Genomic DNA, 15,203 nt, shown 5'->3' with positions numbered 1-15,203 from the left:
GCTCCTTTCCCTCCAATACTGGCCTTCTCCAGTTTCCTTTCTCCTTCTCTTTGGCATGGCCAACTGCAATAGGCCAGGCCTTCACCCTAATCCCTCACTTCTCCCATGAGTTCTGCAAAAACTAATCTGTGTCAAATAGTCGTCTTCACATTTTATTCAGAGGAAACAAGGAAACCAAAAGTTTTCCACCAACACTTTGCACTACGTGTCCTACTCTCTTCTATCTGTTCTTTCTTTAGATTGCAAACTCCCCAAAGCAGATACCTCAGAGGCTGACAGGCATATCTGCAGATATTAAATTACTTTCCAAATGTTTTCCAAGGACTGTCTGGCCCCACCCTGTATAGAGTATTTTTTAGAATCCTGTATAGAGAAATGCATAAGTTGTTCTGAGACAGTTCCCATGCACCTGATCCTGTACCATCAGTTTTATTTCTTGACTTTTTTCCCCATTGGGGTAGCCAAAGTCAAGGTCTTTTCTTCACTTCATTGTTATCCTGACTAGTGCTCAGATTTAAGCACTTGAAGCAATTTGGAATGATTTATTTTTCTGATAAACTGCCAGAGGAATTAAGGGGCGAAAGGCAGAGTGACTGTGTAATTAGTAAGTAAAAGTAAAACATGTTGTTTCTAGTACAAATCTTTATTCATTTTGTAATACCTGTGTTTCTGCAGCTCTATGGAGTTATCTGCTCCTATCGTACTCCATCAGCCTTTTCCCCCAACTCCTTTTCCAAACGTGTAAGCTTTGTATTCATCATAGGCAAGGGCTGTCAGAGCAAGGCAGGCATAGTATAGTGTTCAGGAAACTTCCCCACATAACTCTGCCTATGAACCTCAATGTGAATTTCCAGCTGCTACAGTAATTTAGTCCTGCCAAAGATGTTTTAAAATATACTGTGGTTGTGCAATCTGCATAAATGGGAATTCAGGAGGAGCTCAAACTCATTTCCATCTCTTACCCAAGGCACGATTAGAACCCAATACTGTTAATTCTCTTATGAATCTCTTTATTAGCCACTCACGGCCACAGTACTGCCAAGAGACCAACTGAAATACAGCACGTCTGTTCTCTGACACCTGTGTTACATGTATCAGACCGTACCTAGCCATTACGCAAAGGGAGAGCCATCATTTAACAAATTAGTAAGAAATCATGGCACAGGTAAGGTTTGGATAGATTTATACGTCTTTAATAATGAGGAAAAGGGATGTTTCCTGTTCAACCTTTTCCATCCATAGCAGTATTCCAAAGCCCATTTTTTTGCATGTTCAGCTCTGACATTTAAGTAATATTGCACGATGTTCCTTAACAGCATTGTGTAATGATTGGTGACACCCAACTCCCCATCAAACAGGTGATTGTTTAACTCAGAGAAAAGGTGACATTGTTCAGATAACTCGCATAATATTTTCTGTTTTAAATACGCATCCTGTTGCTCAAGGTTTGGGTTACAGTCTTTCACTCTTGCATGCATTTTCAGGACTTGCTCAGAAATAGTCACAATCCGACGCACACTCTCAGATGGTAGACTCCAGCCCCCACTCTTTTTAATACACAATAGTGAACCAGATTTTAGGATTATATTATCTGAAACAAAGAGTGAAGTGACACAGGCTTCACATCTTATGACAGCTGCTAACTTCTCAGCAACACAACCAGCAGCATAGGTCATGCCTTCTGCATATAGGGACAGATCTGTCAATGAATAACCCAGTGCAGAGTTAAATAAAATATGGCCCATACAGAAAAGGTAGTCTGTTGATGGACTCTCCACGTAACCCCGCCTGTATTGAGAATGAATGGTATGTAGAGACAAATCTGTCCTACGAACAATAGATACATCTAAGGTGTTCATGTCACCTAAAACAGCATTCTGAAGTAATCCTGGTATCATCTTATACTTGGTCAGCAGTTTACAATAAGCAGTCTGGAACATCCTGCAGGTAGGGTTATCGCTGCAAGCACATGCTTGTCTGAGGGTGCTAAGAAATAATTCCAGATGATCTAGGCTGAATGTGTAAGTCAGAAGGCAGCGGAAAGGCATGCTCTTTGGAAATACATAATTTGTGTAAAGCCATTTTAAGCTCTCAGCATTAAGCAGAAAACCTAGAAACCCTAATTTATGTTTACCTTTCAGAAAGTGTCTCCCCAAAGTGTCTGTTAATGCAATAAAGACATTTTTAGCCTCAGTTAAGAGGTGATTTATCTTGGCATAATTTTCAGAGGATACAGGCCCTTTCAATCCTGTTCCATAACAGTTTCTTCCATGAAAAATGTCAAACAGAGAGCTCATCAAGCGCACAAATTTGATGGTACCGCTGCAGTTCTGAAAAGAAGGCAGGCCCAACTGCTGGAGGCATTCCAATGTGCCAGCGACACTCTCACTGAATAGCTGTGCAGCGTAGTTCACTCGCAAGTGACAGCTTTCACTATTTCTGTGCTCGCCTGACAACCTGTCACTAATATGTAGGAATTCCTTCTCCTGCAAAGTCACTAGGTCCACTATGTGTTGCCAGTGTGCTGTTTCATTAACGGACTGTATGCTATGAGAACACTGAAACACGTTCTTTATTAACTGGAGCATATGGCAGGCATCAAAGAAGTATGTGATCTGATGAGTGGTGCTGTGAGGATGCTGAAAAGTGCACTGTATGTTGTTGGCATCAATACGTATGCCCAATGCCTTTGCCATCTCAACACCGTGAGCAGTAGCCGCAGACGTGACAGAGAGAACTGTGATGCCTATGCTGGTCAGCTTGCTGATGGTCTGACAAAGCAGTTGAGCTAGTAAATGCCCAGAGGTTCCATTTACAAAGAAATAGCCCAGGGGAGCTCTCCAGTGATCAAGAACACCTACTGCCATTAGGACTACAGCTTCTGAGGCCAGGGGTGCTTCATCAGCATCAAGCGCTCCTGCGCCTAAGTCTATAAACCCAACCTGACGTTGAGTGACCGGGTCCCACTCCAGCTGTCTCTTGAGAGCCATATCTTCTATCATCAGTGAGCAGTACTGGTATGCCTGTTCTCCTCGCTCTACTCTCTGCTGAAGGTGAAGGAAAATACTGCTGCTAAAGCCTGGACTACCTTCATCATTGCACAACCAGCTGGAAGAAAGACAACAGAAATGATTAGGACCTATAACCTATGGGGAAAAAACTGCTAACAAGCTTTAGGACTTAGTAAAGTGCTCATCCAATTTTAATGCAAATTAAAATACAGTAAATGTCCGATAATCCGGCAACTTTGGGACTCAGGGGTGCCGGATTATTGGATATGCCAGAATACCGGAAGGGGTCTATGAAGGGTCTGGGAAGGAAGGGGGTCGGCAAAGAACGGTGCAGCGTGGGCAGCACTCCAGCAGCTCTGCCCCCAGCTTCCCCAAGTCTGCCGCTGGTCAGTTTCAGCAGCAGCGGACTTGGGGAAGCCAGGGGCAGAAAAGCTGGGGTGCTGCCGGGTTGGTCGCGCAGCACCGCTCAGGTGAGGGGCGGCGCTGTAGGACCAACCTGGCAGCACCCCAGCTGCTCTGCCCCCAGCTTCCCCAAGTCCGCTGCTGCTGAAACTGACCTGCGGCAGACTTGGGGAAGCCGGGGGCAGAGCTTCCTCAAGTCTGCCGCTGGTCAGTTTCAGCAGCGATGGACTTGAGGAAGCCGGGGGCAGAGCAGCTCCAATTGTCCGGCTGGCCAGAGCACTTCCGGGTTCCAGCTAGTGCCGGACTATCAGGAGTGCTGGACCACTGGATGCCGAACAACTGGAGTTTTACTGTACATAGCATCTATAAAGTAATAAGGCGTACCTGAATAAGAAGTTTTGCAGTCTGAAACTTAACAGTACTTTCCTACAGTCCAACTTTCATTTTTTCCTCCACCTGCCAGATGTTCTGGCATTTTCTACAATGTTCCCTTTTTTTACCTGATATTATTTTTGTATATTTATTTCATGCTGCCCTGTATGCTTGGAACAACTTCTATCCTATTTCCCCTTTTCATTTAGTACATATGGTTGGCCTCCCATCATTACATGGAAACACAAGAACTGTGTCCCATCTAGTTCAGGACCTGTCTGATGATGACCAGGAAGAAACCCATAGTATGCAGATGTGAGATTCTGTCCCATATGAAGGTCTCATTCTGAACTCTAATAAGCGGAGACTGGTAAATCCCAAAGCATGAGATTTTTATCCCTTCCAAAACTTTTTTGGATGTCTAACAGTTTCTTACAAATTCTTTGGATGTCCAATAGAATCTTAAAAAAATTCTTGACTTCCTGTGGCAATGAGTTTTACTCTCTAATATTAGCTTTACACAAAGTGTATTTTTGCCTATAAATGTTGATGTTGTACCTTCTTGTGTCCCTCTGTTCTTGTGTTACATGAGTCAGGGAGAACAGAAACATCTAATCTCCTTCCTCTATAACATTATTTCATATGCTTTTAAGCATGTCCCCTCTTATTCTCCTTCCTCCTAGGGAGAACAATCCCAATCTTTTCCATCTCTCCTCACAGGAAAGTGTTTTTCCATGCCTGTAATTATTCTCCTCTCCCTTCTCTGAACACGTCTAACTTTGCAATATCTTCTGGATGACCAGAGCTACTCAGAGAACTCTAAACATGGGCACTGATCTCTTCTTGTACAGTCTGCTCCCTCTCCCAGGACTGATCTTTATAGTTCACTTTCCAATATTTGTCACAGTCCTCTTCCTATTGAAATCAATGGGATGCTTCCTACTGATATTAGTGGGATAAGGATATGGATCTTGGAGACTGTAAACTTCTCATGTCAGGGATGTGGTCATGCTTTTTGTTTGCCAAGTTCCATGTATGCCCATGGCAATATGTAAATAATAGTAGTGAAAGCAGTGAAGTATTTTAGTTTTGTTCCCTCTTTGTATCACATGCTGAAATTAATACAGATATGTAGAGAGTCAAGCACTTAGAAGATGTATTACTTTATGATGCAATTGTTCTGCGTAGCCTTCTCCTCCACACAATAACATTCTCTCTGACGTGAGTTAATACAGGTTAAACTTTTCTAGACCAGCATCCTTGGGACCTGACTGGTGCCAAATCAAAGAATTTGCAGAACAATAGGAGGTCAATATTGTCTAGCAGCATTTCCACTGCTCACTGGGCATTAAGAAGACCCAGGAGGTAAATTAGAGCTAAATAACAGCACAGAATGCTGAGAGTCAGGCCTGGTGGCTGTAAACAAGCTTTATGGGACTGCAGGAAACTTGGCCACACCCACAATAAGTGGACATCCAGCTAACTAAAATCATGCCAGACAATAGATGTTGCCAAACTAGAAATGTTCAACCTGTATTCTTGTAGCAATTGCAGCCTATTCTGTTTAGCCTCCTTGTTACAAATAATAATGTAAGACAATAATGATTAACTGTTTTTTTAACTAACTCTATATTCCGAACACTCCATCTCTTACTTACTATAGGACAACCTAGAAATATAACTTGAGGTAAAGAAAATACTCACTTTGTCAGGCTGGAAGGATGGGGCAAGGGAAAATTCTTTCTGACATAATCATAGGCCTTACTATGATAGAGATGGAGAGTACAGACAAACTGCCTCATTTCAGTGGAGTACTCGGTCATCTGTCTCCATCTGTATGACTCCCAGTGCAATTCTGTTTTTAAAAATATAGATCAGCTTTAGTAAGAATCATGAACAGGTTTTTTCATTTAACTGTGATGAAAAATGCTTCTAATCTTCAGGCCATGAGATATACAAGCAAAAAGAATAAGTCTTGTTTGACAAAGCACAAGCCTAATGGGTAAGGGCCTTCACTCAAATACAGATTTACTGATGTGTTCTCTCTCTCTTTTACAAAAAGGGGACAGGGAATTAAATCCACTAAAACCCGATCAGAATTCCCTCAATTATGCTAGCAATAAGGTGGGCAAATACTGGCCCACCGGCAGGATGCAGTATACCAGCGTTGGAGGGATCCTAGCTCCTACTGGCCACGAATCAGCATTCCCAGCCAAAGGGAGCTGTGATTGGCTGTACCTGCGGAGGTGCAGGTAAAAAAAGTGGCAGCAGTCCACCACGGGCTAACCCTGGTGAACGGCCACTGTTCTGCTCATCCCTGTGCTAGCCGCTTTCTCTGGGTATTGCAGTGGATTCTGTCTTATCCTTATTCTAGGCATTTAATATTTAACATTACTAACAACAAAGATATCCCAGTTTTCCTGATACCTTAATGCTTCACTGCCTTTAAGGACCTACATCACAACCAACATCCTTCTAGTGAAGGAGGACAAAATATGACTCTATTCAGAGAGGATCAATGCAGTTCCAGAATTAGATGGAAAAAGCTGCTTTGAGATTTACAGATGAAAAATGGCATACAAGTACTAGATATTGCTATTCATGACCCAGATAGCATTAAAGCAATTAAAATGTTTTTTCTCCTATTATCAAAGTGAACAAAGTGATAATTTTCTAAACACTTCGGCTACGTCTACATTGGCAAGATTTTGCGCAAATACTTTTAACACAAGAGTTTTTGTGTTAAAGTATTTGCGCAAGAGAGCGTCTACACTGGCATGTGCTTTTGTGCAAGAGATGTGCTTTTGTGCAAAAGCATCCATGCCCGTGTAGACTCTCTATTGTGCAAGAAAGCTCCGATGGCCATTTTAGCCATCGGGCTTTCTTGCGCAAGAAATTAATGTTGCCTGTCTACACTGGCCTCTTGTGCAAGAACAGTTGCACAAGAGGGCTTCTTCCTGAGCAGGAGCATCATAGCTCTTGCGCAAGAAGCACTGATTTCACACATTAGAACGTCAGTGTTCTTGTGCAAGAACTCTCCATCAGTGTAGACAGGCAACAGGTGCTTTTGCACAAAATCATGCCAATGTAGACACAGCCCTCACGAGGGAGAGAGGAATAAAAGGTTTCCCTACTTAAACATAATTTAGATATCAAGCTTGATTTTCTTAAATCTGAACATGTTTATTCAATAAAGCCTCACATTACACACTGTTCTGGGGTACAGTCCACTAAAGGTGGCAGTAGATCAACTCATCTTGAGCTCAGTATGAGTTGAGGAAGCTAAATTCCTTGGAGAACTGGGCCCATATTATGTAACTTTAGGAACCAATTTGAGATGCAGTATCTTCAAGAAAAAGACTTTGGTGGTGACTCTCTCGTTTTAATATTAAAATAGAGCCTAGAAATCCCCAAATGAAGTCAGGGCCCCAGTGTGCAAGGCACTGAAAAAAATGTAGCTTCTGCACTGGAGAGTTTACTGTTTAACCAATGCCCTTAATACCTGAAAACTGAGCCTGCAGCAGGCTCACAGCTTCTTCATAGAGCAGCTTCTTCTTTGCAAGCTCACTGATTACACTAAAAACCTTTCGTCCTTGGTAGGAGAGACACCTCCGTGTTGTAATAAGTTTCTTTTTAGGAAACTGTACTATTTTTGTAACTTCTGTCTGCTGTTCAGCAGTCACTGCAAGATTCTGTAAGCTATAGTTGTGATCTGCAGTAATGACCTCCTCATCAGCAGAATTATATGAAAGTGGCTGCTTTAATGCTTTCTGGGATCTTCTATTTCTAAGATACGTACTCCAAGGATCCTACAATACAGAAAAGAATATGGGGCTTATTATGGTGGGGAATACTTGAAACAACTGCACAGTAAAAGTGAAATAATGAAAATACAACCAATAATTTGGCTGACAGAAAAACAAGAAGTGTTTATATTTCTAGGTAATGTCTTTTCTGGACACCCTCCGCCATATCTCAATGCTAGATGCTGTAATTTTTTCTGGCATGATATTATTGTCTCCAGGTACTACACAGGACAAAAAAGATACAATCAGATCTCAACAGTCTAAGGGTACGTCTAGACTACATGCCTCTGTCGCCAGAGGCATGTAGATTAGGCTACCCGACATAGTAAAATGAAGCGGCGATTTAAATAATTGCCGCTTCATTTAAATTTACATGGCTGCCGCGCTGAGCCGACAAACAGCTGATCAGCTGTTTGTCGGCTCAGCGCGATAGTCTGGACGCGCGATTGTCGACATCAAAGGTATTTGTCGACCACCCAGGTAAACCTCATCCCAGGAGGCATACCTGGGTGGTCGACAAATACCTTTGATGTCGGCAGGGGAGCGTCCAGACTATCGCGCTGAGCCGACAAACAGCTGATCAGCTGTTTGTCGGCTCAGCGCGGCAGCCATGTAAATTTAAATGAAGCAGCGATTATTTAAATCACCGCTTCATTTTACTATGTCTGGTAGCCTAATCTACATGCCTCTGGCGACAGAGGCATGTAGTCTAGACGTAACCTAAATAAATGGTTTCTAGACTTTTACTAAGGGGAACATCTGTGACCCATTGTTGTGAAAATGCACCTTCCACCTTGGACCTCAAAGCTGATCCAATGAAAAGGGGAGAACCCAATGGGCAAAGGTGGTGGGTTAGAGAGTGAGCCTGCCCCACATTTACCTTCCAGTGGCAGCTCCTTTGCACTTGGGCTGGACCCAGCTCCCCAATCCAGGTGTTGCAAGGGATCCACGGATGTTACATAGCATGTAACTGAATAGTCATGTAACTGCACAAAATGTTAGCGGTTACACGATTATTCCAACACAGAGCAGCCTCTGTCCATGGAGAGCTTGGACCCCCCCCCCCCCCCCCCACAGACAGAGGCTGCTTTGCAGCAGCCTCCCCAGTCCCCTCCACCCACCACACGCAGGATGGGGGAAGGTAGCTCCGTGAAGCTAGTGCAGGGTGGAGCCAACTTTTATGCCAGCTTCTCCCAATACCGACTCCTGCCTGCCCCCCGCTGTTTCCTCTATAGATGGGTCCATGGAGCCAGCACTTGTGGAGAGATGCTTAAAAGCTGGCTCCCCTCGTGTATCAGCTTCCACCTGCCCCCTCTTGCTCTCTGCGCTGCTGCCTGTCTATCAGAGGCAGCAGCATGGAGGTAGGGAGACAGGCAGATCCAGTGTTTGTGGAGAGCCTGCTTAAAGCTTAAATTCAACCAAGCCATCCCTTCCTTATGATAGAGGAGGGTCCAGACCAAATCTGATTAGCATTAAGTCTCAGACTGATGGTTGTGTTAGTCTGTATCTGCAAAAACAATGAGGAGTCCTGTGGCACCTTAAAGACTGAGGGTACGTCTACACTTGCTTCCTATTTTGAACTAGGGATGCAACTGTAGCCAACTGAAATTGCTAATGAAGAGGGGATTTAAATATCCCATGCTTAATTAGCATAATCTCGCCCACGTGCTATTCCGCTCTCCAGCTGATTCAAACCAGAAAGTGTGCTCCAGGACATGTTAGTTCAAAAACCCCTTGGTTTGAAATAACGTTTGCTTTAGGAAACTTCCTATGACTCTCTGTTTGCAAAACACTGAATTAAATTACAAGGAAAGGGTAAAAGAGCCAGTCTTGGTATATCTGAAAAAATTCCAAATTACTGTATATCTTTCCAAATTCTGAAAGGGATGAATAAACTTGACAGATACATTAATTTTCTAAGAATTGAGAAAATAGGGGACGTGAGCTAAAATTAGGGAAAGTATCTGGAATGTAGGAAAAACAAAAATGTTACAAACCTATAAAAATATAAAGACAGCTGGTATGATGCAAAATCAGAAAGTTACAATGCATTGCAATTCAATTAAAATTTTCAATTATTAGATTCTTCCTATTGTTAATTATAAGAAGTTTGTGTTATAAATGGCTTCATGTAAACCCAGAGAGCTATATTATTTCCACAATTAAGTAAATAGCTATTGCAATGTTATACAACTGTGTGTGTGTGTGTGTGTAATATATATAATGTGCACTCACACACCCCCTTCAATCTAGGGACTTCCAAATACTCATGAATGAAATCTCACAACCTTGTATTTGGCTCTAGCCAAAAGTATTCCCCTAAAAGTATTACAGCACCATACTTCAAAAAATGGCTCTTAATAGCCATGAAAGTCTAAAATAAATATGTAAATATAAATGAGAAAATATACATATGCAAAACAAGAGAGTTATAGCTTTACTATACTTTTCATGGGCATGGCAAGAAATCAAGTTACCTAGACTTGAGATCAGAACAAACTTGTCTTAAATATAGTTGCTTTACTAGAAAAACATATGGGTCATTATAAGGAATAGAAATTTCAAGAAAGAGCTATTAATGGGATGAGGGGTATTCTAGTTTAAACTGAAAGAGCACTAACACCAGCAATGTATTTAAATGTATTCAAATGGCTTAAATACAGAATTAGTGTTTTCATTTCTTCCCTGGGTATTTGTGACACAGCATAAAATAAATTATTTTATGTAATTTATTAAGAAATTATAATTTTAATTACCTTATACTGAAAAACAGAAGGAACAGCTCCTTTCCTTAGTTTTCTTCTCATGCCATATGATTCAAAGTCCGCTTCTGCAAAATGCCTGGAACACAATATAGCACCGGGTCCTGGAATCCAAATCTTTTTGCTTTTGGGGTCTGCTCGATTAACAGCATGGATCCATTTTGTACGTTGTATGGCATCAACAGGAAATCTTAAACATAAGCAGAGCTCTCTTATAATATAGTCAGAGTAGGGATATAATAGTGTAGCCAATTAACCAATAAGCAAAAGCTATAGGTTAATGCTAAAGACTACACGCATTTCTTTACCCTTCACTTGCCAGTAAATTTTTTAACAGGCTGGCCAGCAATCCAGCTCAGTCCTGGCTTGCAACGGGTCCAGGACCAATCCCTGTGGTAGCTCTGTATTAGGAGCCAGGCGGGCGGGCAGGCAGGCAGCCCAGCTCAGTTCTGGCTTGCACCAGCTCCAGTAGCTCAGACCCACTCTAGACAGGGGCTCCTGCCTCGTTAGCAGATGTAACAGCACAGTCCAGGAGGGGAACTGGTTATTAAACTGGCTTCCCTCACAGACCAGCTCCCACCTGGCCCCCTGCACTGCTGCTGCTCATACAGAGGCAGCAGCATGGAGTGGCAGGGTGCTCCTTATTGCCAGAGCATACTGGCTGCCATTTCCATCCCCAGGGACTGTAGAATAGTTGACTAACCGATAAGAATTCTTGAGGTTATTCAACTATTCAATTGACCAATATTTAACATCCCTAAGTCAGAGTCAAATTCTAATCTTGGTTAAACTGCTGTACATCTTGTCATTCCATTTGAAGGCAATGGTATCATTCCAAATTGATAAAAGGTGTAAAAAAGCAGAAAAACTGTCCTTAGTACAGTAGACTACCGATAATCTGGCACCCTTGGGAGGTGCTGGATTATCGGATATGCTGGAGTATCGGGAGGTACTCTGGCGGGGTGCTGTGACAGGTCTTCCGGGACCCGCACTGTGTGGGGAACGGTGCAGGGAGGGGCGAACCCTCCACTGTGTTGCAGGGAGGGGGTGGAAGCCCCGCATAGCCGGCTTGCAAGCAGCGGCGGCGGCGAAGGGGTGAGAGGCAGGCAGCTGTTTAAGGCGGGGAGGTTGGCAGGGAACGCTGCATGCCTCTCGCCCCCTCTCCGCCGCTGCCAAGCCAGCGGCTGAGTTTCCCCACTTGCAAGCTGGCTGCGCGGGGCTTCTACTGGGTCCCCACAACACAGCAGAGATTTCGCCCCTTGCTGCGCCATTCCTCGCCGACACACCTTACTCCTCCTCCCTCCACCCGCTTGCCTTAAACAGCTGCCTGCCCCCTCTCCACCGCCGCTTCTGGACAGCTCCAATTGTCTGGCAGGCCAGAGCACTTCCGGGTTCCAGTTGGTGCCGGACTATCAGGAGTGCTGGACCACTGGATGCCAGACAATTGGAGTTTTACTGTATTTTGTTTCTGAAAAGTTAAATTTAAAGTTAAAAATGCCCCTGCTAAACTGGTTAAGGAGCATTTTAGAATGCTTTCAAGGGCAGGCAATGTTACCTGTGCAGTTAGGATTACTTAATTGCTAAATCCTACTCTGTGAGGTGCCCCAACACATACCCTACAAACACATTAATTTATCCTGAAACATTAAATCTTCAAATTAAGTTCCATGCATGACAGATGTCTTTTTTCTGATATATCCACTTTGACCTCTGTTGATAAGATCTCTTTCAAACTTACATGCTACAGTTTTTAAAATATAGCAATTATAAAAGATAAAATTATTAACATGCTATTTTTCACCTGAATGTTATCACTTCCTGAAAAATTCAGCATTAAGGCTCAAATGACAAATACTTAGTATTGTCCAGATGTAATTTTTCTGAGGGTGGAAGGGTTGAGGAAAGCAAAAGCATGAGATTTGTGAAAATTTTGTTCAGTTGTTTTGGAGTTACACAAAAGTGCTTCTCCTCATGGAGATAAATAATAAAAGTTACATTCAGAAAGTTCAAACATTGTACCAGGTACAAGCAAACTTGCAGTGGGCTCTGTGCAGGCATGAATCATAGAACACAGAACCATAGAGCTGGAAGAGACCTCAGAAGGTCATCAAGTCCAGCCCACTGTTCTAGGCAGGACCAATCCCAACTAAATCAACCCAGCCAGGGCTTTGTCAAGCCGAGATTTAAACACCTCTAGGGATGGAGACTCCACTACTTCCCTAGGTAACCCATTCCAGTGCTTCACCGCTCTCCTAGTGAAATAGTTTTTCCTAATATACAACCTGGACCTCCCCACCTCAACTTGAGACCATTGCTCCTTGTTCTGCCATCTGTCACTACTGAGAACAGCCTTTCTCCATCCTCTTTGGAACCTCCCTTCAGGAAGTTGAAGGCTGCTATCAAATCCCCCCTCACTCTTCGCTTCTGCAGACTAAACAGACCCAACTCCCTCAGCCTCTCATAGGTCATATGCTCCAACCCCCTAATCATTTTGGTGCCCTCCACTGGACCCTCTCCAATGCGTCCACATCCTTTTTGTAGTGGGGGGTCCAGAACTGGACACAATACTCCAGATGTGGCCTCACCAGAGCCACATGAAGGGAATGCTCCACCTGCACCCATTACATTGCAGAATGAGGGACGGAGCAAGGAAAGTGTCCTGAATTAAGTATGTTTACTAGATTTGAAAAACATTACATTCCTTCCTTATTCTTGGGATGTGAAATCGACACAGTCAGTATCCACAGAAAAAAATCAAATTACAGGCGAATCACTTTATTTTCAAGCACACGAAGCAATGAATGTATTTAAAAAAAATCTTTTGAGTCCTTGCCCACTGAAATTAATCTAATTAATTTGTAGTGTAGCTGCTGGATCAAGCTCTGTTGGAAAAGTAGACACCAACAGGGTTTGATCCTGCATAACTAAAATCAATACGAACTGAAGGATCAGAATGGACATATGTGTACCTAAGTAAGAGGCAATTTTGCCACCCTTTTCAGTCGGACTAGTCACAGAATAAGATACATCTCAATGTAAAAGCGACGAGGAGTCCTGTGGCACCTTATAGACTAACTGAAGTGTAGGAGCATAAGCTTTCGTAGGCAAAGACCCACTTCGTCACATGCATCTGATGAAGTGGGTCTTTGCCCACGAAAGCTTATGCTCCTACACTTCAGTTAGTCTATAACAGGGGTGCCCAAACTTTTTTCAAAGAGGGCCAGATTTGATGAAGTGAACATGAGTGAGGGCCAACCATTTTGCCTGACATTCTTTGAACCATTAAAATTAAATGCAAATTAACTATTTTATGCAAAGTTTATTGCAAACGGCATACTTTTCATTTCGTCACATGGATGACAAATCTAAACAGGTGTTAAATCATTCTGCCTTTCATATCTGAAGGCCAGATGAAAAAAAAATCCAGGAAGCTGAAATATATGTCAGGAACATTGTAAAGTACATTACATATTATTGGTAATAAACGTTGTCTGTCAACTTTTAAGTTAAAAAAATATGAACAGGAACATAACACCAAGTATACATGTTGTGTCCAAATATATTTATAACTGACTTAGACCAACTGACATTAACTGAGATTTTACAATGTATTCATCTCAATACATATGGATTCGTTGGGGGCCATAAAAGATAGATATTGCCAAATTACCCGTGGGGCCGTATTAAACCAGAACACGGGCCGCAATTGGCCCGCGGGCCGGACTTTGGACATGCCTGGTCTATAAGGTGCCACAGGACTCCTCGCCGCTTTTGCAGATTCAGACTAACACGGCTACCTCTCTGATACTTAACTCAATGTAAGTGGGGAAGACTGCGTGGAAAAAGCGTGGAATTGCCTGAGAGAGATTTTTCTGAACAGACCCATGTAGTGCGCTCATGTTTCTCCCTCCCCCCACTGAAGGAAGCACAGAGATCCCCGAGCAGAGCCACCAGGGTCTCGCCACAAAACAAACAGCGAAGTCAACAGCAGCTCGTCTCTTTCCCCTCCCTTCCTAGAGGACAAAGCCTCTCGCGGCTCTGGACGGTTCCTGTCCCCGAGTTTTCCGGACACAAGCCGCGTTGCAGTGCGGTGCCCCAAAGACACCCCCGCCCCGCCGCTGTCTCCGCCCTGCTGCGAGGCGCCCGACCCTGCGCCACGGGGGGCCGCCGCGCGTGGAGCCCGAGGCAGTTTCACGCCGGGGTCGTCCCGCTCTCCAGCCCAGTCACGCGGCTCCAGCCTCGCGGCCCGGGCCAAGGCTGGCGGCGGCTGGTGCTGAGGGGGCCCCGGGCGCAGCCTCGTGCCCGGGGTAGAGCACCCGCCCGGGCCCCTTGAGCCGCTCACGGAGGGGAAGGGGGGGGGGACTCGGGAAGCTGGTCGCGTGACGCGTGGCGGTTGGACGTGTCCGCGCGGGGCTGGTGGGCGGGGCCCCACTCACTGGTGGAAGGAGATGCCCCGCTTCCGGCTCAGGCCGTTGTCCCGCGTGGTGCAGCCCAGAGCCGAGCAGCTGCGAGTCATGGTCCGCGCGCGCTCCCCTGAGGGGGGGGGGGGGGAGGTCCCCACGCCAACGGCCCGCTGCCCTCGGGGCACCCCGGCCGCGTCCCGCCACTAGTAGTGCCCGCTCCCGACACTAGGGGGCGCGTCCTGTCACCGCCAGCGCTGGATCGCGCCTTCGGATTGGTGAGCGCCTCTTCTCCGATTGGTCCTCGCTCCTCCCCACCCCCCCCCTTCGCGAACCCCTGACTTATTGGAAGGAAGCTTTTCATTGGCCGCTGTCCTCCCCTCAATGCCTGCACCGCTTGCGAACCACCCCCCCTCCACCCGCGGGTAAGCGGAAGCCGGAAGTTGAGAG

General features: G+C 44.6%; 1 protein-coding gene across 2 annotated transcripts; it reads right to left on the bottom strand.

Annotated features, from left to right (window-relative positions):
* Window positions 1-993: 993 nt before the first annotated feature.
* THAP9 (THAP domain containing 9) lies at window positions 994-15,035 on the bottom strand. Of its 2 annotated transcripts, none has more exons than XM_075929497.1 (5): window positions 14,790-15,035; window positions 10,348-10,543; window positions 7,288-7,594; window positions 5,490-5,640; window positions 994-3,108 (listed from the first exon to the last, which is right to left on the bottom strand). In XM_075929497.1, exons 1-5 carry the CDS (start codon window positions 14,867-14,869, stop codon window positions 1,155-1,157), a joined length of 2,688 nt encoding a protein of 895 aa, XP_075785612.1. In that variant the 5' UTR covers window positions 14,870-15,035; the 3' UTR covers window positions 994-1,154. The 2 variants fall into 2 exon arrangements, with proteins under 2 accessions (XP_075785612.1, XP_006110960.2); XM_006110898.4 differs by lacking the exon at window positions 14,790-15,035 and adding an exon at window positions 12,155-13,468.
* Between the last annotated feature and the right edge of the window lie 168 nt (window positions 15,036-15,203).

This window comes from Pelodiscus sinensis, chromosome 5 (genome assembly GCF_049634645.1).
Source record: "Pelodiscus sinensis isolate JC-2024 chromosome 5, ASM4963464v1, whole genome shotgun sequence".
NCBI lineage: Eukaryota > Metazoa > Chordata > Testudines > Trionychidae > Pelodiscus > Pelodiscus sinensis.
The sequence above is the reverse complement of the archived record's forward strand: the minus strand, read 5'-3'. Positions and strand labels throughout refer to the sequence as shown.

Coding starts and splice junctions, on each gene's coding strand:
- THAP9 (XM_075929497.1), bottom strand. CDS start 14,869: ATGACTCGCAGCTGCTCGGCTCTGGGCTGCACCACGCGGGACAACGGC. Junction 7,595..10,347: donor CTTCTGTTTTTCAGTATAAG/GTAATTAAAATT, acceptor TCTGTATTGTAG/GATCCTTGGAGTACGTATCT. Junction 3,109..5,489: donor CATCCTTCCAGCCTGACAAA/GTGAGTATTTTC, acceptor TCTTTCTTCCAG/CTGGTTGTGCAATGATGAAG.